This window comes from Macaca fascicularis, chromosome 5, assembly GCF_037993035.2.
Source record: "Macaca fascicularis isolate 582-1 chromosome 5, T2T-MFA8v1.1".
NCBI lineage: Eukaryota > Metazoa > Chordata > Mammalia > Primates > Cercopithecidae > Macaca > Macaca fascicularis.
The window spans coordinates 16,985,618-17,009,895 of record NC_088379.1 but is presented as its reverse complement, the minus strand read 5'-3'; the positions used below and the strand labels follow the sequence as shown (position 1 = coordinate 17,009,895).

The following is a 24,278-nucleotide window of genomic DNA, read 5'->3' as shown; positions in this document are numbered from 1 at the left end:
TTCTTTGCACATACAATTTGATAGTGAGAAATTAGGTATGATAGTGAAAGTTAGGATTTAATTAAGATATTTAAAAAGTAAAATAAAAAATGTCTATCCAAATTTAAAATCCAGTAGGAAAAATAAGATATAAAGAGCATAGGGGAGGGGAACATCACACACTGGGACCTGTCAGGGGATAGGGGGTTAGGGGAGGGATAGCACTAGGAGAAATACCAAATGTAGATGGGCTGATGGGTGCAGCAAACCACCATGGCACATGTATACCTATGTAACAAATCTGCATGTTCTGCACATGTATCACAGGACTTAAAGTATAATAAATTTTTTAAAAAAATAAACAAATACATGCTGAAAATGACATTTCATAATCACAGGACTGGATTATTTCTTACCTCACTATCTAAGAAATCAGACAGGAGTTTCAGAACATTCTTAGCTGTAGCAGTCTCTTCAACTTCTTTTGATTCTTGCTCATCATCACTGTTTATTTCTGTACCTTCACAATGAAGTGTTTTGATTTTTTTAGTTTTAAATGGTTCAATCCCAAACATCATCAGTTGGTCAAAGATTGCCTTTAAAGCACTTATTTTTATTGTGACATCATCAATTTGCAAAACCTAAACCAAGATATTCCCCACCAAAAAAAGTAAATTCAGTAAAGCGTTTTAATTCTGTTTACATAAAATTAATATGTATCTTATTTTTTTCTTAAGTCAAATTTCAATGACAGTGTCAAGTCTAAAGAAAACATCACTTTTCAAAGATACAGTTAAAATTTCAATTAAAAAAAAAAACACATTATTTTTACTTATTTGAACCGTAACATTTGAGAGCTATATACTTTAAGAAAAAGTTAATCTTCACAGTCAATAAAAATTTCTGGAATTGGAGTCAGGCTGAATTATATTATTTGTTCCTTTTATTTAAAAAAGAATCAACAATGCCCTCAACTATGATTTTATTTTTTTAAGATCCAGAAAAACTGTTCAATTATGTTGAAAGTGTTCTAGCCCATCTGTCAAGAGAAAAACATTATATTCTAAGCAATGAAAGGCATTCATTAGAACAGTATTCTTCCAGGTTATCAAGTTTCATTTTTCTCTCATTAGCTCAATGAATTTAGAATTCATTAATAGTAAATTCAGTTTTCAACTGGACTCCTTTATGAAAAGAGGTAAACCACGAAACACAGCACTTTGTATGAGTCTATCTTAAGTTTAAAAATGTCCACCAAATTTCAAAGCCATGAAAAAAATACAGAGCTCAGTATTTATATTATAAATATATATATATATATATATATATATTTTTTTTTTTTTTTTTTTTTTTTTGAGACGGAGTCTCACCCTATTGCCCAGGCTGGAGTGCAATGGCGCAATCTCGGCTCACTGCAACCTCCGCCTCCTGGGTTCAAGCGATTCTCCTGCCTCAGCCTCCTAAGTAGCTGGGATTACAGGCATGCACCACCATGCCCAGCTAATTTTTGTATTTTTAGTAGAGATGGGGGTTTCACCACATTGGTCAAGCTGGTCTTGAATTCCTGACCTCATGATCCACCCGCCTCAGCCACCCAAAGTGGTGGGATTACAGGCGTGTGCCAGTTTACTATATTCTTTAGTGTAATTAAATTTAGGTAATTGGTAAAATAACTTGGCTCTGTAACTTGGCTTTTAAAACAAATAAAAATCACCTGTAAATAATGAATTAAGAAAAATGGCTCAATTTTTCAAAACTTTTAAAGAAACTTCAAGAAACTTCCTGATTGCCAGAAATGGTCCATTAGGAATCCAGAATGGTCCATTATGAAGCAACACTGGACAGCTGGGTCATTCTATCATCTTTAAAATATTACCTTCACTTGCTTTCCAGGAAATTACACCATTCCTCTTCTATTGTCCAATTCACCTTAGCCACTACTGGTTCCTCTTCATCTCCCCTACTTTTATCTGAGGCTTAGGGTCCTACAAAGTTGACCCTACACTCATTTAATCTATACTCATTCCTCAGGCAACATCCTATCTCTAAGCATTGCGTACTATCAGATACTATCAAAAGAATAAAGACTTCCATTTCACCATCTTGGACCTCTCCCCTATACTCCAAACTCACATATAAATGCCTATTCAATATATCCACTTGTAACTTAAACTGTAAACTTATCATGCCCAATACTGAACTCCTTATTTCATCCTATCTGCCATAAAACCTGCTCCTCTGCATTCCCCATCATAGGAAAAGTCAACTTCATCCATCCAGTTATTCTGGGGCAAATCTTTAAATTATCCTCTACCTTTCTGTCACATACCACATCAGATTCATTAGCAAATCCTAGACTTAAATTTTCAAACTTAGATTACCATCCTGCTCACAACCTCAACAACCACAACCCTCATCCAAACCATCACCTTCGCTTTCCTAGATTATCAAATACCCTCCTTATTAGTAGTATCCCTGCTTCCATGCTTATACCCCTATTTAATACTAAGGATCTGCAAACAGCTCAAATCCATTCAACCACCTGTTTTTGCATAGCCTGCAAGTTAGGAAGTTTTGCATTTTCAACTGGTTAAAAAAAAATTTATTACATGTGAAAATTATATGAAATTCAAATTTCAGTGTCCATAAAGTTTTACTGGACTACAGCCATACTAATTCATTCATGTATTATCTACAGCTGTCTTCACACTACAAAAGCAGAGCTGAGTAGTTCAGACAGATCATATGGCCTGCAAAAATCTAAAAATATTCACTCTCTGGCCCTATACACAAAAGGTTTGCCAACCCCTCCCTGGTCTACACCACTTTATGCCCAGTCAGATCATAACAATCCCCTACTCAAAGCCCTCCAATTCCTTTCCATCTCATTTATAGTGAAAGCTGACGTCTTTACAGTCTATAAGGTTCCAGAAGACATGGACATCGTGCTGCCAGCAAACCCTTTCCTATTATTCTTCCCTTTGCTCAATCTTTCCTAGCCATATGTTCTCTTGTTCCTTGAACACACCCAAAGTCCTACACCCCAGGGCCTCTTCCCTTGTTCTTGCCTCTCCTTGGAAATCCAGATAACCAGGTGGTTCACTCTTGGGCTTCCTTCTGGTATTTGCTCAAATGTCAACTTATTAGTGAGGTCTTTCTCAACCAAACAGTTCCCTCTCCTCCTTCCCACTGCTTAGTCCCCTTCTCTGCTTTATTTTTCTCTATCTGATACATTGTATACATATTTTTCACTGTGTGTTTCCCCTTCTAGAATGTAAGCTCCATTAAGACAACACGTTTTATCTTGTTTTATTCACTATCTACCTACTTTATTTTTCTAAGTCTAGAACAGTTGCTGGCATATAATATGCACTCCATAAGTATTTGCTATGTGAATAATTAAAAGCACATATTAAATAATTGGCGTTCCATCTTTTTCTACAAACACATTTTAATAAGAAAACAAAAGATAAAAGTATTGCATCTCCAAAGATTATCCATAATAATCATCATCATCAATAAGCACCAGAATAGATAAATTCAGAGTATTAGCATTATCACCACAGAGTATTTCAGAAAATACAATTGAGATTTGTCACAAGATAAATCCTACCTGCAATAGTAACACGAAGTGTTTACTTGCAAAATCCTGATTCTGTAGTCCACAGCATCCCAAGCATAAAACAGCCAGGTTTCTTACAACAGGATGAACACTTATTATTCCAGGAAGAATCTAAAATGAATCAGAAATTTTCCATATAATTTCATAGATCTACTTCATTTCCCTATTGTCTATTACCTCAAAGATGTCATTTTTCACTTTTAAAGAAAAGGTAAGTATTAAATTGCTAAAACAGAACAATAAAGCCAGAGTGACCTCCTGAAATAGGGTCTGATCATGAGATACCTCCCCTCCACCTGCTAAAAGGGACTCAACAGCTTCCCAATGCTCACAGAACAAGATAAAACACTCCTTAACATGATATATACTATTCCCTATTGTGTAGTTTCTTTTCCAGTCTTCTTATACCATGCTACCTCTTGCTCAGTTTGTTCAACTAGTCTGGTTTGGATTCAGTGCTATCCAACAGAAATATAATAGAAGCCACAAATGGGAACCACATATGTCATGTTAAATTTTCTAGTAGCCACATTAAAAAAAAAAAAAAAAGTGAAACTAGTTTTAATATATTTATTAACTCAATATCACCAAAATATTGTATCTGTAGTATTTAATCAATGTAAATACTATTAACAAGATAACTTACCTTCTGTTCTTTGTACTAGTCTTTGAAACCCAACATGGTTTTTTCTTTTCTTTTCTTTTTTATGAGACAAGGTCTCACACTGTCACCCAGGCTGGAGTGCAGTGGCACAATCTCGGCTCACTGCAACCTTAGCCTCCTACGCTCAAGTGATCCTCCCACTTCAGCCTCCCAAGTTGCTGAGAGCACAGGCCCGAGTCACCACATTTGGCTGATTTTTCTTTTTTTTTTTGTAGAGATGGGGTTTCACCATGTTGCCCAGGCTGGTCTCAAACTCCTGAGCTCAAGCCATCCGCCCGCCTTGGCCTCCCAATGTACTAAGATTACAGGTGTGAACCACCACGCTCAACCCCCAACATGTTGTTAATCCTTACAGCATATCTCATTTTGGACTAGTTTTTAAAAGCCATGTGTGGCTGGCAGCTACCATATTAAACAGTCTTCTCTTCCTTTTTCATATAATGTCTACTCAAATATCAGATCAGGGTCACCTTCCAAGAATAGGTCAAATCCTGTTATTATAAGTTCACATATGGCCATATAGCTCTTCTTCATAGCAAACACTAATAGCACAAACTTTCACTTATTTCTTTACTTAATTGATGCTCCTCTCACTAGACCAGATCAACATGGGCAATCTGTATCTATTTTGTATACCATGTATACTTTATTCCCAGCACTTAGTATGTAACAGATGTTCAGTAAATATTTGCTCAATGAATAATTTGGATTTTCCCAATGAATAATTTATTAAATCTTTTATTTAAAACACAGTAACTTCATAAAAATACAACTTTTATCCAAATATCTTTTATATTCCTCTAATCTCTTTCAGTCTTTAACCACGGATTTTTATACACTTAAAATCATTGTGACCATTCAATTTTGTGTTTCTTCTTCATATAACACTGTATATCCTTTCCCACATATATACAGTCTTCATATTTACTACTTCAATTTTGTAGGACCAGACATAAAATACCCAAGTACAAACTAAGCATCACTTTTCACTAAAGATAACTGCTTTTCTAAAAATAAAGCTAAATTCTAATGGTTGAGTACAAAACAGTACTTCTCCAGAAGCTCTGAACTATTAAAACTGGTTTTCTTTACTGCATTCAGGAACTCATGACAACCCAAGGAATTAGACTTCAGATTATATTCATTGGCTATTTCTCACTAGTACCAAGTAAATACAATTTTGAGAGACTTCTGTAAGAACCTGGCTACATACAGAATTTGCTTCGAATGAGTAGTACTATCAAAAACAACAACAAAACAGTGCACTAATACTGTGGCCATTAGCCTCATGTGGCTACTGAACACCTGAAATGTGACTAGTCCAGTTTAAGATGTGCTAAGACTTAGTATGCAAAACAGAATGTAAAATATTGCAACAGTTTTACGAGTAAATAATGAAATGATTAATATTTTGGATATACTGGATATATCCAAATAATACAGTTGGATATATTCAACATACTAAAATTATCCTTTTTTTTTTTAATGTGGTTACTAAAACATGTAAAGTTACATATGCTTTGCACTATATTCCTTATCAGAAAGTAATGTTCTAGAGTCTTACAGTACTTGTGTCCCTATGGGAACTACCTACAAAGGGTTATTTTAAAAGCCCTTTAAATATAATAAATAAATTCCTTTCCCAGGGCATAAAATATGATTGTCTCAGTCTCATTACATAGCACGATTCCAGTACTTAAATATTCCTGGTATGTTTCAGTATCTCCTCTCTTACTATTCAAAAAATGAAGATATTCGGTATCTCTTTCCAGTATAAAATCATTTTTTCAAATCTTTAAGAGACTGTAACTTATATATCAGGTCCTTTACAGGCATTATCTTATTTAATCCTCACAATATGAAGTAACTGCTATATATATATATTTATCATTTATACTTAGATATTTAAGACAGTAATCTTTTCATTATTTTGATTTCTAAAGAACATATTACTTATAAAATAAGAAAGGAGTGGACTAAAATAAAGCCCAAGAGGCCATCAACATACCAAAGATTCGATGATTCCATTCATGGTTGCACTTAAGCCTGTTGAAATGGACATCTGCTTCAACAGTTCATAGCATAAAATAAGACATTTCTGCAATGTTTCACCATCATTCTAAAATGAAGACAAAATATTCAGCATTAGTAATATCTTCTCCCCATCCCTTAAATGTTTGCTTTCTCAGGGCTTTGTGTAGGGCATACTGTCCCTCTATATAGACTCTGTAGGTGATCTTACAGCTATCACAGATAGTAAATGGTAGAGGCAGGATTTTAAAATTGACAACTTCAGCCAGGCGCAACAGCTCACACCTGTAATCCCAGCACTTTGGGAGGCCATGGCGGGTAGATCACTTGAGGCCAGGAATTTGGGGCCAGCCTGATCAACATGGCAAAACTTCATCTCTACTAAAAACACAAAAATTAGTGTGGTGGTGCACACCTGTGGTCCCAGCTACTTGGGAGGCTGAGGCACGAGAATGGCTTGAACACAGGAGGCGGAGGTTGCAGTGAGCTGAGATCATGCCACTGTGCTCCAGCCTGGGCGACAGAGGGTTGCCTCAAAAAAAAAAAAAAAAAAATGTCTAATCTTCATCCTGCCTAATTATCATCTCCAAAAAAAAAAAAAAAAACCTGACAACCTCGTTTATCATCTATGAGCTAGCCCAGCTATTTTCTAAGTTTCAGATTCATATATACAACTGCTAAAAGACATCTCCTCTTGGATGTTCCAGTCTCCTCAAACTCAACATGTCCAAAAGGGAACTCATCATTACACAAATGTCTCCTCTTCCTTGTTCTCTAACTTCATGCCGTCATCACCATCTACCCAGTTGTCTAAACCAAAAGACCTAAGATACATTCCTGACTCCCTTTTCTCCCTGTTACTAATTTCTAAATACCTCTGAAGTTCATCACTACTTTCCACATCCACTGTCATTATCTTGTTCAGACTACCACCATCTGTAAGTCTCCCAACCCTACTCTAAGTCTCCCAACTATTATGCCTGTCTAAGCTTTTACTACTCTCCAATCCATTTCCTAAACAACAGTGATCTGAGACATAAGACTTACCTAACCACTTAAAATACTAGTGGTTCACCATGATCCTTAGAATACAAAATTTTTAGTATTGTTTACGCAAGGCCTTACGTGACCTAGGTCTTAATTTTTCCCCAGATTTCTCTCCTGCCTCTCCCCGTCAATTCTCTAGTCACATGGACCTGAAGTTTTAAAACACAACAGGTATTCTTTAACTTCTGGACCATCACAGATGTTGTTCCATCTGTCTACAACATTCCCTCCATAATTCATTGAGGAGAGACAGCACAGAGTGAGTCACAAGCACAAGTCTAGAGCCACTTCTTGGGTTTAAATCCTGCCTCCACCATTTACTATCTGTGTGATTTTTGGCGAGTTACTTGCCCTTTGTAAAATGAAGATAATAATAGTACCAACCTCATAGGCCTATAGTAAGAAAAGAATGAATTCACATTTGTGAAGTAATTGATGCTGTGACTACCACAGAAAAAGTATCCTCTAACTGTTAGATTATATTGTTATTTTTATTCTAATCTCAGGATAAAACATGTCTTCCTCTGGGGAAGCCAACAATACTCTACCAGCATTAGATACCTCTCCATAAAACCTCTATACTTCCCTGACCATAGCATCCATTATGCTCTGTTGCAGTTGCATCTTAACAGATTTGTAGCCCTCAAACAGGACAAACAGACACATAAATGATCAAAGCGAGTCAAGTTAAACAGATTATATTAACCATGATAGACTACTTTTGCTAATTTTAGAATTTTAAGCTACAGTTTGTCATTTTTCAGATGATATTTTCAGTTTTTGCTTTAAATTTACTTTCCAAATTTAATAGCCTATAATGGCCCACAGACTTTGTCAAATAAAAGCCACCAGTAATAAAAATAAAATTCAGGCATACTCTCTGGAAAGGTGGGTGCTGGAGTTGGGATGTCTATAGCCAAAGAGATCAGAAACATAAGTCATGAAACTCTCCTATAGAGTCTCCTATTTAGCATTCTTTTTCTGAGAATACTCTAATCAACACATCCCAAAATCACAATAAAATGATGTTCATTAGAAAAGGCAAGATCACAAAAGAAATTAAAGTTAATATCAAATATTAATTGATACCTATCTTATGTTTACACATTTATCATTTGTTATAAGACAGAACGGTATCAATACCATTAACAAAAAATTTCTTTAGGGAGGAAAGAAAGAATCCATTTAAGAGACTACTTTAAAAAACTAATTTTTTTTTTTTTTGGAGACGGGAGTCTTGCTCTGTCGCCCAGGCTGGAGCGCAGTGGCGCGATCTCCGCTCACTGCAAGCTCCGCCTCCCGGGCCCACCCCATTCTCCTGCCTCGGCCTCCCGAGTAGCTGGGACCACAGGCGCCCGCCACCGCGCCTGGCTAATTTTTTGTATTTTTAGTAGAGAGGGGGTTTCACCGTGTTAGCCAGGATGGTCTCCATCTCCTGACCTTGTGATCCGCCCGCCTCAGCCTCCCAAAGTGCTGGGATTACAGGCGGGAGCCACCGCGCCCGGCCAACAAACTGATTTTTTAAAAAACAAACTACTGAAAAGCAAGCTTTAAATGTTACTAGACATATAAGTTTAGTATGTCATCAAAAATAACAAAGCTGCTTAGCTTTTTCTAAAAACACAAAAGTAATTTAGTTTTAAAAAATGCAGTTACCATAGAAATTATTTTGCTAGCAATAAAAAAGAAAGGTCATGGATCTTCCACAAATAAGAGAAAAATGGATCTATTTTCCTTTTTTAAACCATTCAAGACAAAAATACCAGAAAACTCAGATGTGAACCACTGGAAAGCTAGCTTCCCTGGTAAGAAATACTTCGGATTCTAGAGATTAGCATGACAAGGAAGCAAATAAAGTCCTACCTACAATAATTAAAGTTAATTAAGGCCTTTCAAAGTCCAAAAATAGAAACAGGGAAAAACTTTTTTCATTTTAATTCATGTCACTGTTATAAAGTGCTCAAAGTAAATATATTTTGGCAATTCTAGAAGTTAGAGAAAATAAGATTTAGTTGAGATGATTAATAACACCTGAGATTTAGTATGAAAAAAGTTACCTGTACCTTCTCTATGTGGACTTCTTTAATTTCAAGTTGCTCTGTCTCTTTCAAAAGGTTTATTCTGGCATCTTCTAATGCTTTTATTTCTTCTTTTAATTCTGATGCCCGATTAAAATCCTGTAAGGTAATGCAATTTTCCAAAGCTTCTTTGGCTTCAATAAGCTTAACTTTTATTTCAGCCATCTAAGGGAAGATATAAATTGTTTCAACATTGAACAAAAACTGTTAATATGAGTATCTGTAGCAATTCAGACACATTATTTAATATCTCAACTGCCCAGAATTTAATGAGTCAGGCATATGCAAACTCATAATTTTCCTGACACAGAGATCTGCATATCTGAGACTGACATATGTGGTAACATTTTAAATATTCTTATAGTTTAACAATTAAACAATAATTTGACTATGTGAGAAACATTTCAGAACTGCACAGCAAGAGGAAAGAATAGACTTGTACAACTACATTACACTCAAGCACTTCTTTCATTTAAAAGAGACTTACCTTGAGTTCTTTCTTTCTCACATCAGCTGGATCATCATTAACACCAACAGTAACAATGGGCGCCCGAATCTCTGAGATAATTTCTGTAACCTGATAAGATTCAGAGTACATGCTTTAATATATGTTTGATATATCAGCAAATAGTATCAAAATTCTATATAAAACTCCAAGTAGTATCCACCATATATTGAATAATAGAGCAAAAATATACAGATAGAAATAGCACATACTCTGTTTGCTAGACAATTTTAGAAAAAAAAAATACATCTGACTACAAAATGAAATTATTTGAATGGAAAGTAAATAGGCACACAGACACTGAAAGTAAATTATCCCTCATATAATGTTTGAAAAACAGAAAAATGATTTATGGTGCTTAAGATGAGACACTAATAAATTCTCTGCCTGAAATCCTCAACCCTTGTCTTGTTCAGCTCTGTAGGATTTAAACACAGAAAAATGGAATATCCTTTTATTCTTCCTTTGGGTAAACAATGCATAAATAACAGCATAAGGAAAGACTTTCCTTTCAGAACCACTTGTATATTAGAACTGGTTGATCAGGAAAAGGCTGCCTCCCAAATAAAAGTATTTAAGCAGATGCTGAATAACAACTAAGTATGTTGTAGAAGGGGTGTATATATAAGGAGAGGATGGAAGAGATGACCTGTGAATTAACCTGCAACTGAAATTACATGATTTTTACGAAATAAATGATATAGATCTGTCTTTTTTGGCTATGCCAGAAAAAAATAGAACTGAAATAGTATGATAGTAAACAATTATTTCTGTATTTATCAAGCAATATAGAACAATACTTTTATGAACAATACCTCATTGAACAATGAAAGGTAGATTTCATTGCTATTCTTATTTGCAGACATGTAAAAAGGCAGAATAACTTGTCCAAGGCCACAAAGCCAGAACGTGTCAGAGGAGATTCTAAACCCAAGTATGTATAATTTGAGTAAGCTCTCAAAAACACTAGCACCCAGTGCCTCATGGACAAAACCATACCCCACTTGTAACTTCCTACCAAACCTGCTCCATTTCAAACTGATTCAACAATAACAGGTACACTAAGAGGAAGAAGGTGATTTTTAAAAACATTCTGTGTATGTAAGAGATAGATAATTGGTTTTAAGAAATTTTAAAACTCATTAAAGAGACAAAACTAAAACAAAACAAAGACAAAACAAAACGTTCTAAAGAGAAAATAAGACAGTATTCAATGTCATTGACCAAAACCTCTTTATCAACAATGAGGAAAATTACTTACAATTTGTGTTCTCTTATTATCATCTATAATGATGTGGAGTAGTCTTTCAACAAGACAAGAAACCAGGGATACTGGGATTGTGGGTAAAATAAGAATCTCCTGTAAAACAGCCAGCAGTTTTTTTCTGCAGTCAAAAAGAACTAATTTAAATATCATTATGACGAAACATGTTTTATGTCTAACATTCACCTACTCTGCAGACTTAATTATGTTTGTTTCAGTTCTTTCACTTAGGTTTATCACTATAATAGGTACAAAACTCTGTATGTACAGACTTTAGGTCAAATATTCTCATTCCACACACAAAAATTTTTTATAAAACACCCTATGATTTTTAATAAATCAATAGGATAAAATGACAAAATACCAGAAATGATTAAACCTTTTAGAAAATGCTACTAGCCTTAATAAATCTAAACAGAAACTTTTAACCAAAAACTGCAATTTCATTGATTTATTCTGAAGAAATTGAACTAGAAATATAAATGTATGTGTATATATGGAAATACATAGAAGGCAAAAGGGAAAAGCAAAAGGGAAAAAACCACTTTAGAGAGCTAGGGTAAATATGTTTAGTTATATTGTAAAAGGACTATATTTCACTATAACAAATTAGAAGGGCAAATTAGAATGAGAGTTAACATTTAAACATACCTTCCTCCTTCTTCATTGGTATCCAAAGACTTAATAATTAGAATCAATTGTTGACCTATGAATTCTTTTGTCATCAAATTTCCAATATAGGAAAAATCACCTCTGTGTTCTTCATTAACAACTGGAATGCTCTGCATATAACTAAAACAAGCAGAATTAATAAAGTAGAATCTGTTAAGAAACATCAAACAAGAGTTGATTCCCACCATTAGGTCAGAAAAGGGGCATTTTCAGGTCATGTTAGTCTAAATACATACATGTCTATACCATGTAATTTGGTCTACAAACTCAATTCTATGCCACCGTCATTAACTTTTGCAAACAAACTTATAGATGAATCAAAAGAATTTGGAAAATGTATTTTCAATAGTGAGTCAAATTTTCTATGGGAAATTTTCAAAAGGTACATATTTATGTCTAACTGATAACTAATTATTTCAATGTCACTAGCATTCTCCCAATTATAGATGGTCCCCAATTACACATGGTCCAACTTACAATTTTCAACTTTAGGATGAGTTTATCTGAGAATTAAACTCATTTGACTTATGATGTAGCCCCACTATAAGTCAAGAAGTATCTATCAAGTTCTGAATCCCCTGCCCAAAAATCCAATTAGTCATAAAGATCTAATCTTCAGCCAGGCACAGTGGCTTACACCTGTAGTCCCAACACTTTGGGAGGCCGAGGCAGGTGCATCACAAGGTCAGGAGTTCGAGACCAGCCTGGCCAAGATGATGAAACCCCATTCTCTACTAAAAATACAAAAAAATTAGCTGAGAATGGTGGTGGGCACCTATAATCCCAGCTACTCGGGAGGCTGAGGCAGGAGGATTGCTTGAACCCAGGAGGCGGAGGTTGCAGTGAGCCAGGATCACACCACTACACTCTAGCCTGGGTGACAGAGCAAGACACCATCTCAAAAAAAAAAAAAAAAAAAAAGATCTAATCTTCATCATGCCTAATTATTCTTTTATTTTAAACAATTGTAACAATAATTACACAAGTAATCCATGAACACAATTAACTTTTTTGAAAAAATCAGAAAAACATAAACAATTTCACAAATGTTTATTATTATTTCTTAGGAACCCTACTAATCTCTGTATATCCCACCACCATCAGCTACCTTTTATTTCACCCTTTTATTCTTACTACAGACATCACCACCCAAACTAAAGCCCTTTATAATCCTCACCAAGAGGGCTGTATATTCAGTAGCCTCTGCTTTTTGTGTGGAATTTAAAAAGCTACTTAAAAGTAGAACTAAGAGTTTATGCTTACTGAAGTGCCTTTAAGATGGAAGTAACATGAAAAACAATCCTGATCAAAAATGTCATTTAAAAAATGTCGCCAGGCACAGTGGCTCACACCTGTAATCCCAACACTTTGGGAGGCCAAGGCGGGCGGATCACTTGACGTCAGTTCAAAAACAGCCTAACCAACATGGTGAAACCCCATCTCTACTAAAAATACAAAAATTAGCCGAATGTGGTGGTGGGCACCTGTAATCCCAGCTACTCAGGAGGCTGAGGCAGAAGAATTGCTTGAACCTGGGAGGCAGAGGCTGCAGTGAGCCAAGATCACGCCACTGCACTCCAGCCTGGGCAACAAAGCAAGACTACATCTCCAAAAAAAAAAGTGAACAAAAATCAAGTTACAGAAATTGTGGTATATTGTATAATGAATGAGTATATTCTCATGTATTACAAGGTGATGACCAAGAGTAAATAAAAGCTCATAAATTTCTGGCCACAAGATTAGGACTTTCAAGACATCAGCCACCCTTTGGGTTCTAGTAGGAAACTAAGGAAAACTACACAACTGATAACTATCAAAATCAACCAATCAGTAGAGTTACTCTTTTCTGACAGGCTAAAAGAAAACCTTCATTTATACTCATCTTTGGATCTCTCCCCACTTCTCCCGCCCAGCTTTAGCAAAATGCATAGCATCTTGGCCGAGGGTATTTTTTTAAGTAAATTCAAACAGTTGTTTAATTTATAGATTAAAAATCCCCAACTGCATAAATACAACTTAAAACTGACCCACCAATTTTAGTTACCATGACATCTTCTCTTAACCATTTGTAAAGATATTTATTATAATGAAGAGACCACTCAAGAAAGTATTTTAAAGTCTAAGAATTTATACTTAAGACGGCTTTCAACAAATTTTATTGTTGTCCTTTTTACTTACTCTAGTTTGATAATCCTCACGTCCTTGTTTGCTCTTTAAGTGAGCACCTCGGTTAACCTAAATTGTTTCACATCAGAGTTCTCAGTCATTGAATCTACTGCCTAAAACATACAATATGTCTGAAACTATATTCCTGAGATTATCAGGAAACAATTTGTCAATTTGTTTCTGTACTCAAGTATACTAATCCCATCTAGTCATATTGCTCCAAAAAGACAGTCATTCTATTTTTCAGGTATTCTTTCAACAATCACTAAAGTAAATTTCTGAAAGTTTTCCTCTTTTTTTTTTTGAGACAGAGTCCCACTCTGTCGCCCAGACTGGAGTGCAATGGCGCTATCTCAGCTCACTGCAAGTTCTGCCTTCCGGGTTCATGCCATTCTCCTGCCTCAGCCTCCCAGGTAGCTGGGAATACAGGCGCCCGCCACCATGCCCAGCTAATTTTTTGTATTTTTAGTAGAGACGGGGTTTCACTATGTTGGCCAGGATGGTCTCGATCTCCTGACCTCATGATCCGCCTGCCTCGGCCTCCCAAAGTGCTGGGATTACAGGCGTGAGCCACCGCACCTGGCCGAAAGTTTTCCTCTTTAAAGGTGAAGAAAATAAGCCAATGAGGTTAAAGTTCCTTACTTCAAAACTCAAAGACTGAGTGACAAAGGAAATGTTAATCCCTGACCTTTCAGAAGGGAGGAACAAGCTCTTAACAAGTCACCTTCTGATGCTGTCCTTGAGGAAAACTCCTCCCGCTTTATGCCATTTAAATATTTAATATTTCCTCATATTTTCTTGTATTTTCACTACCTCCTATAAACTTCTTTTATATTAATACATATTATTAAACTTTGCCACAAACTCATTCCTTTTGGAAACATTTCAACATGGCCCAAACAGCATTATAATGAATTCCCTAATTAAACGTCAAAGTCTGAAATAATTAACATTAAAACGCTCATTAGATTCACACAGGTTCTTCATGATGTTAATATGGGCTTGAGCTATAGTTTCCCTACTGGCTCATATTTGAGATACTTATCCTAGATTTAGGATTTTTGTGGGGGAAATTTAGAGGCATGCACAGCTTTGCTGCCTAACATCTATGTGAGATCATTTTAAACAAAAGCAGAGAAGTGTTATTTCATACAGATAATTCAGGCCCATAATTAATATTATATGGAAGCTTTTTTTAAAAAAATACATCAGGCTGGGCACTGTGGCTCACACCTGTAATCCCAGCACTTTGGGAGGCCATGGCAGGCTGATCACGAGGTCAAGAGATCAAGACCATCCTGGCCAACATGGTGAAATACTATCTCTATTAAAATTACAAAAATTAGCTGGGCATGGTGGCACGTGCCTGTAGTCCCAGCTACTCAGGAGGCTGAGGCAAGAGAATCGCTTGAACCCGGGAGGCGGAGGATGCAGTGAGCCGAGATCGCACTACTGCACTCCAGCCTGGCGACAGAGCAAGACTCTGTCTCAAAAAAAAAAAGCATAGAAGTTAGAGTTAAAAACCTACATACCAATATCTCTCAAAATATACATATATTATCCTTTGGTGTAGCAACTTATTTCTTGGAATTAACCCCCAAAGGTACCCAAAAATGTAAAGGAAGTTTAACATACTTTTGCTTTTATCAGGGAAAAATGGAAACATCCTAAATGTCCATCAACAGAGGAATAAATTAAATGTTACCACCATACTATGGAAAGATATGCTGTTAAGACTGTAACAGCATCTATTACATTATATATGTACCAATATATAATGATCTCAGGTATCAGCTGAAAAAAAAAACAGTATATATACAGTGTTATATTTTTAAAGAAACTATATTCAAAAAATGCATATAAATGCAGAGAAAGAGGTTTGAATATATACCCTATATTTTTTAGTTGCTAATTCTAAGGGTTGCTAGAATCTACACTTAGTTGCTAATCAGTGGGATTGAGGAAATAGGAAATAAAAGGGGGATTCCACATTTTTATTCTATATACCTCTGTATTTGAATTTTGACAAGAATGCATTCATATTTTTCTTATATAATTTTAAAGTGAAATAAAGTAATCCAAATAATTTCTTAATAAGTATAATTATGATAATCCAAATTGTTTTTGAAAAAACTTTAAAACATGAAGCCAGATAGTAAGTTTTGAATAAATAAAACTGGCCACAAAGATCCACGCTGTAAACTGGAAAACAATGGTTCGTGTATCAAATCCAGACTACTACCTGTTATATAGCTTGCAAGCTAAGAATATCTTAAATTTTTAACTGATCATTTTTTTTAATTTCTTATTTTGCTAACACACGAATATTAAAGTTCAACTATTTAGTGGCCATAAAAGTCAATAAAAGTTTTCTTGAAAAACAGTTATTTACATTGTCTTTGGCTGCTTTTACGATACCATGGCAGAGTTGAGTCATTGTGACAGACGGTATGGCCCACAGGACCCTAAGATATTTATTATCTGACACTTAACAGAAAATGTGCCAACCAATTTCAGAAATAATATATCATCATTATCAACTTTATGCAGAAATGGTCATACTTATATCTTAACAGTTTTGAAGAAATGATCCTAAACATAGTGACTTGCTCTTTCAGTATACAGACCAGCACAAGATATTCAAAAAGACTCAATGTATATAACTACCCCTGCATGTACAAAAAACGGATTTTTAACCTATTCACAATTAAGCATGACTTTGAGGAAGGGAGCTGGAAGGTTGACACATGCAGCAACACAATCACTTTCCAAACTAAAAGAAAAAAAATTTACCTCAGTAAATAGTCTGCATATACTACAGGCTCTGGCAAAATCTGCTCTAAAAATTCTTCACCTTCATCTCCTTTTGATTTCAAATATTCACAAAGGGCACACCAATACAAAGCAATTTCAGGAGTTAATGTTTCCACTGGAATCAATTTCCTTCATTTAAAAGAAAGAGTGTAAGAGAAAGCATGATCTTTTTATCATTAAAAATGGAATAGTACAAAAATGGGAATAAGAACATTTGCTTTAAAACTTCCACACTATCCTTTTAATTAGTCATTAATGTATCCACACAAAAAGGAATGAAGAAACTTAGAACAAAAAAGAACCAAATAAGCAAACATATACTAGGGGTGCATGTTGCTGGATTTTCTCATGGTAGGCTAATTCAAAAATCAAAGTAAGAAATTGAAGGGGGGAAAACACTTAGCTAAAGTAGATAGTCTATGATAAAGCAACAAGTTCTTACACCAGGAGGGGCAAAAGGAAGGGAAAAAAGATATTCATCAGACTAAAAGAAAACAAGAGAGAGATAAGATTAAAGGTATTAATATAATCTTAAGCTATGGGGATGAAAAAAAATTAATTGCATAAGTTAATCAGTATTACATTTCAAAGAATGAATCCTTTATGTACCTGCTATCATTGTTTTTACAAAGTCCCACCAGTTCACTGAGAGGAGTCATTGAAAACAAGGCATTGAGAACAGAGACTGCCACTTCAGAAGAATTTTCTACATCCAACCGATGAAGCAACTGTAAGATATTTCCTTCAGAGAACCGTAACCAGCCTTGGAGAAGATGCTTCTGCATAGCTTGTTTCACAGCATCTATTGAGTCATTTGAAACATAGGTGAACAAAGGCTCCCTCTAGCTTCCATCTCTTGTATTTTGTCTATTTTAATTAACAAAGTCAATATTTACAATAGAAATAATAGAGGTTAAGAGGCACAACTAAGGGGAGATATATATATATATATATATATATACTTTTTTTTTTTTTTTTTTTGAGACAGAGTCTCGCTCTGTCACCAGGCTCGAGTGCAGTGGCACCATCTCGGTTCACTGCAACTTCCACCTACTGGGTTCAAGCGATTCTCCTGCCTCAGCCTCCTGAGTAGCTGAGACTACAGGCGTGCGCCACCACGCCCAGCTAATTTTTGTTTCACCATGTTGGCGGGAATGGTCTTAATATCTTGACTTCGTGATCCAGTTGCCTTGGCCTCCCAAAGTGCTGGGATTACAAGTGTGAGCCACAGCGCCCAGCCAACTAAGCATATTAAAGGGAAAAAAAAAAGAAGTACCGTGATACTGCAAAAGTCACTGTGATGGCCACTTACAAATAAAAATGGAAAAGGCTCAGCACGAAATACCACAGCCTACACAAATATCTTTACATTCCTTCTCCCCTGGGTTCAATGAGCTTCAGGTGTTAGCCCAAAATATGTAATAGCTATTATTTCACTTGTTACCTGATTTCATCTATTATACAATTGCTATTTGCAGTAGTGAACTATACAAGCATACATCACCGAATGAACCTTAGTCTTAGCTTTTAAGGTCATCCTAGTAATTAATTCTCTGACAATGCTTTCAAACTCAAGTCGGTTTTCTCACTATAGCACAATACAGCCATCTTGGCCTTCTCGTGGGAGTTAAAAATTTCAAAAAATATCATTCTTATAAGCAGATTGTCTTAGGCTCCCCAACCCCTGGGCCATGGACTAGTACCAGTCTGTGGCCTGTTAGGAACCGGGCCGCACAGCAGGAGGTAAGCCGTGGTCTAATGAGCATTACCGCCTGAGCTCTTCCTACTGTTAGATCAGCAGACGCATTAGATTCTCTTAGGTGCAGGAACTCTATTATGAACTGCGCACATGAGGTATCCAGGGTGCGCGCTCCTTATGAGAATCTAAGTAATGTCTGATGATTTGAGATGGAACAGTTTCATCTGGAAACCATCCAGTCCACCCTCTGTGGAAAAACTTCCATGAAATCGATACTTGGTGCCAAAAATGTTGGGGAATGCTACTCTAACAGAAAAAAAAAAAAAAGGAAAATTATACTGGTCTGACCATTCCTAACTGTTGTTTCTGATACACAGAACACATTCATACCAAGGTATACACATAAGGAACAGCATTTTTTTTTTTTAAGGAAGAGAGGGCAAACAGATCTTTTCCTACTTCTAACATGAATTAGCTCTACAGACTTAAGTATTGTTTCTCCATCTGTAAAACACAGAAAGGGTGAAAGAAATAAGCTCTGCTCCTTCAAAATACCAAGATCTTGGCTGGATGCGGTGGCTCACGCCTGTAATCCCAACACTTTGGGAGGCCAAAGCAGGTGGATCACTTGAGGTCAGGAGTTCAAGACCAGACTGGCCAACATGGTGAAACCCCGTCTCTACAAAAATATAAAAATTAACCAGGCATGGTGATGTGCACCTGTAATCCCAGCTGCTCAGGAGGCTGAGGCAGGAGAACCACTTGAAACCAGAAGGCGGACATTGCAGTGAGCCAAGATGGAGCCACTGCACTCGTCTGAGTGATAGAGCGAGACTCCGTCTCAAAAATATATACATATCAAGATCTTTAGCCCTACGTTTTCTATATAATACATCAAGATAAATTTCACCAGGTTCATGGGACTGGCAGGCTTACTTGACCTGATCTGACACTTTTTTCCTAAACCTTGTTAAGTCTAACCTCAAAATCTACTAAAGTTTTGTATATATAAAGTTGTTTATCTTACCTGATCTGTCATTAAGACCTTGTTGAAGGAGCATTACTCTCTGAGCAATGGACATAGCTCTCATATGAACCTTTTCAGCTAAAACCTTAAAAATAATTTATAAAGATGGTCATTAACCTCAACACAATTTACAGATTTCATAAGAACATCACCATCTTAGAAAATTACCCAGGATCTCCAACATTAATACCTGGTAACACACTTAATACAGTAAGATTCTACCTAAATCACCTGTGTTCTCCATAAAACCTCAATTGAAGAAATTATTACATGCCAAGTATTTTTCAAAGGCACTTTAAGAAAATGGCTTCTTGTCCCTTAAGAATATGCCAACACAAGACACTGAACTTATTTACCTGATAAGCCAGCTTTCTGACAGCCTCTTTCACATCCTTGGTGCGCCCTACAATTTTTGGCAAAGTCTTTGCTGATGGTGCAATACATGATAACACTGCCCGTCTAACTTCTGGATTTGAATCATTTTCAATCAAAGTAGCATATGCTAAAAATAAAGCAATACATTTTGGTACTGAAGAAATTATTTATTTAACTATAGTCATAAAATAACACACATTTTGATATTTTAAAATGCCTTTAATATGATAAAGATAGGCTGGGCACGATGGCTAATGCCTATGACCAGCACTTGGGAGGCCAAGGTAGGTGAAGAGCTTGAAGCCAAGAGTTCAAGACCAGCCTGGGCAATATAGCAAGACCCCTGTCTCTACAAAATAATTTTGAAATAAAAAATTAGCTAGGCATAGTAGTGGCGATTCCAGTTACTTAGGGGGCTGAGGTGGAAGGATCACTTAAGCCCAGGAGTTTGAGGCCGCACCTCTTCTATCCGGCCTGAGTGAGAACCCATCTATAATAGAAATAATGTCCTTTTTTTAGCCTTACACATTAAGTTTTTTTCCCACCAACTTCCTTCTCACTATGTTGCCCAGGTTGGAGCCAAAGTGCTGAGATTACAGGCCTGAGTCATTGCTGCACAGGTCACCAACTTCCCTTCTAAAGACACAAGGGGGAATTAGTCAACGGACTGGCTCTAAGGCCAAAAGTGAAAGCAAATAGCCCTAACAGTCATGGTAAATTAATCATAAAGATTATGTCTGTGCTACTCCTCAGTATTTAAGAGAAAGCTTAATATAGCAGTTTATTTTAAACTGATATGGCTTTATAAGGGCCCATTATTTTGGTTTTTTAATGAGACCTAAAAGGAAATATTTTTTGGTTTTATTCATTGAAACAAACTCATTTCTTATATTTAAATATATTTATCTGTACTTCTCACATCTTTCCCACTCAATTATTAAGTACATGTTGACTATCAAATATCTATGTTTAGTTGATGGGTGCAGCACACCAACATGGCACAAGTATACATATGTAACAAACCTGCACGTTATGCACATGTACCCTAGAACTTAAAGTATAATAATAATTTTAAAAAAATTAAAAAATAAAGCAGCTACCTTTTCAAAAAACAAAAAACAAATATCTATGTTTTACACAATATTATTATGGGTATATTTTAACACCAAAAAAAATACCAACTACTATAGTGATAAATATACCAGTGATTATAAAACTGGTAACAGGGACAAAGAGGACAGAAGAGTGCCTAAAACATACCTAGGCATATATAGAAAAATGAAATACAACTATCTTTATGACCCCAGAGGTAAGAAAAACTCCTTTAAAAAGAGATTTAAAAAATACAAATCATAATGGCAGAGATTTATATTTTTGACATAAGAATTTCTGTTCAAAAAAAAAGATATCCCAAAGGGAGTGAAACAATGATACCCCAATGAGCCACCTAAAGCAGAAAGAGATATACAATTCATATGACCCAAGGATTTCTTTTCAAAATATATAAAGAATGCAAATGAATTTTTTTAAATAGTATTTTAAATTAAAAACCCAATGAAAAAATCGGCAAAACACAGTAACAGGTATTATATAGAAATATAACTGGCTGCTAAATATATACATACAGCATGATTTACACAAAATGATAGGAAAACATTAAGATAGACATATGTGATTTATGTAAAAAAAAATTTTTTAATTTAAGCAAGAGACTAATTAACACAAAACTGAGGATAATAGTTACTTCTGAGGGACAGGAATGCAGCTGGGATAGGATGCAAGTACTGATTATTTTTTTTAAGCTGGGTGGTTGCTACTTAGATGTTTTTTTTTTTATCTGAATCATATATTAATTACCGATACTCTTCATATGTATAGACCATAATAAAAAGTTTCAAATACTGAGAATTTAACAAAATCAACAAATCTGAAAAAGATTTAGGAAACTACACACACCATTAACCACTGAGCATTCATCATCCTTGGGATCCTGAAGTCGTGAAAGCGCCAGAACTGCCTGTATTCTCACATTTGGAATCTTATCTTTCAATCTAATAAGCATGGCTTTATTAATTTTATCAAACACATCATCATCAATCTGAGCATTTTCTGGCATACTTCCCAAAAGCTTGTTTATGAGCTGGCACACTCTAAATCTCACTGCATTGCTGTTTGCTTCATGAGACTAAAACAGAAACAAATCAAAACTTATTCATAGTCACATACCACTCCCAAATAATCAATATTATCTGAACTCTATATATTCAGAATGCAAGAAGTTACAACAACAATTCATTTCCTGAAGAGAACTTATAATGCTACCTTGGTCCATATGTATAGCAAATATGTATTTTATACAGTCTCAAAATAAACAGTCTGAAAGAAGTCTTTGCTAAGTTACATAGTCCTCTGTGTAGCAGCTTCTAAAATACAGAACTCATTTAAAATAAACATAGGAGAACTGGTTTAAAGAGGTCATTAAAAATTTAATGTTGGAGTTAAAGTCCACTTTTTAATCATAATGATAATTCTAATATTTCCCATAAAACGTAGACTCATTCAGATTTTTTAAATCACTAGATATTTCATTGTCAAAAACATACAAACTCCCACGACTCTAAGTGGCAAAATTTTCTAAAATCCCTCCCAAAGCTATCATTTTCATAGTACCTTTAAGAGAAAAGTAAACAAATAATTTAAAAGGCCACCATCTTCCTCTTCCTCATCATCTTCCATATCCGATTGGTGAAATGAGGTAACAAACTTTGCTGCAAATTCTATTACCCTCTCCACAGCTGGTTCACGTTTATAGACCACCATAACATATTTAAGGTAATGTATGAACTCCTCATGAAAAACTGTTTTATCATCCATCTGAAAGACAAAAGAAACCCTTCATAAACTGCACCGACAGAAATCCTTTATTCCCAACATCACCCTAAGACTTCTGAAAGCACTAGCCATAATAATGCAGACAAATTAAAATCTTTATTTAGTAAACTCTTAATTATCCAAACCAGCAAAAGGGCAATTAATTTGCATGAATTTCTCTCCAGGCTATAATGGGAGTACACGAGCTTGACTTTTGACAGTAAAAAGATTCCTTTGATTGTTTTTTTCAATATCTTTGAATTCTCAATAAGCCTTTAGTACCAGCACATTACAAATACGCTTCTTCATCAACAACCCAAAATCAATACTGCCTTTTATATTTCTCATATTCAGGTCTTCCTATCTCTTCCTATCACCAGCAGCTTCTTTGTGAGATAACCTGCACATCCTATCTCATATCCTCAAAGCCCTGCGATGTTTACTTACAATTTTTCTTGGACCTCAAGATAATTCAGCTTCCCCAAATTAATTGTTCTAGTCTTCTCAAGGTTCCACTCAAAACAAACAAATAGTAATGTACATAAATAAGAATGGCCAGGCCCTAACGATTAATTTGGTATTTGGTGATTGGATTCAATGTAACCGTGGGACGAGGGTAGAATCATTTGACGGTCGGCGGGGAACGATGACCCCAGGGGCAACGACCACAGAACCCCCGCATTCAGGATCCACTCTGCGGTTCAATATTTGATGTCTGATAGCCTCGGTGGTCGTAAATGCTTCTCTCCACGTTCACAATCAGATTAAGGAATAACGGTCCACGCCGCCCAGAGGCTGGGGGTGTCGGCTCAGAAAAGCCAAGGCGGGGCCCGTGTGAACGACGCCCAGACTTCCGAGTCTTTCTGGCCTGGGCGCAGGCGACCTCGGGTAAATCCCTGACTTCTCCGAACCTCAGGTGGTCCCTATGAAGTGAGTCGCGAAGGTGAACAAGGCTGGAGTCACGGTGCGCCGAGCCCGAGGGCCACGGAGGGCCCCTGAGAGAGGGTGGGCCGGGGCGGGCGAGGGGCGGCGGCCAGGGCCGGGCGCGCTTACCGTGCCGTAGGTGCGGCTCAGCGCCACCACCAGCTTCGCCTGGTTCTGGTGCGGATGCTGCGCCAGCCGAAAGGCCTCCTTAATCGACAGCAGCCTCTTTTCCGCTCCCATGGCTCTGGAACCCTGCCGGGACGAGTCCTGCCCGCGCTCGGCTACAGCCTGCCCGCCCGCCCGCCCACCCAGAGGCAGAGCTCTCCGCAGTCTTCTCTGACAGCCCCGGGAGTCTTTACCGCCCGAACGTTCAAATAATTGCCGCGAGAGGGAAAAATCCCGCGAGACTGCCGCAAGCGCTCTGGGAGGAGAGAGCGGGAAGCGATGGGTCCACCCAACTCACACCCTGCGCTTTGGGCGCATGCGTCTAGCTTCAACCTTGTCCAACAGTTTTCACGGAGGGAAGTGGCGTTTTTAAGG

General features: G+C 36.4%; 1 protein-coding gene across 2 annotated transcripts in view; it reads right to left on the bottom strand.

The window, feature by feature from the left end:
• NCAPG (non-SMC condensin I complex subunit G) overlaps nucleotides 1-24,085 on the bottom strand; it is a 32,698-nt gene extending 8,613 nt beyond the window's left edge. The window contains exons 1-14 of one of the 2 annotated variants that reach the window (XM_005554547.4): nucleotides 23,868-24,085; nucleotides 22,614-22,817; nucleotides 21,900-22,128; nucleotides 19,925-20,070; nucleotides 19,569-19,653; nucleotides 17,452-17,644; nucleotides 16,822-16,971; nucleotides 11,842-11,982; nucleotides 11,188-11,311; nucleotides 9,909-9,998; nucleotides 9,407-9,586; nucleotides 6,274-6,384; nucleotides 3,593-3,712; nucleotides 396-620 (exon numbers count right to left, since the gene is read on the bottom strand). In XM_005554547.4, coding sequence (XP_005554604.1) covers nucleotides 396-620; nucleotides 3,593-3,712; nucleotides 6,274-6,384; nucleotides 9,407-9,586; nucleotides 9,909-9,998; nucleotides 11,188-11,311; nucleotides 11,842-11,982; nucleotides 16,822-16,971; nucleotides 17,452-17,644; nucleotides 19,569-19,653; nucleotides 19,925-20,070; nucleotides 21,900-22,128; nucleotides 22,614-22,817; nucleotides 23,868-23,978 — 2,109 coding nt within the window. In that variant the 5' untranslated portion in view covers nucleotides 23,979-24,085. The remainder of the gene's footprint in view (nucleotides 1-395; nucleotides 621-3,592; nucleotides 3,713-6,273; nucleotides 6,385-9,406; nucleotides 9,587-9,908; nucleotides 9,999-11,187; nucleotides 11,312-11,841; nucleotides 11,983-16,821; nucleotides 16,972-17,451; nucleotides 17,645-19,568; nucleotides 19,654-19,924; nucleotides 20,071-21,899; nucleotides 22,129-22,613; nucleotides 22,818-23,867) is intronic. The other variant, XM_065544820.1, reaches the window with a different exon arrangement.
• Nucleotides 24,086-24,278: the final 193 nt, after the last annotated feature.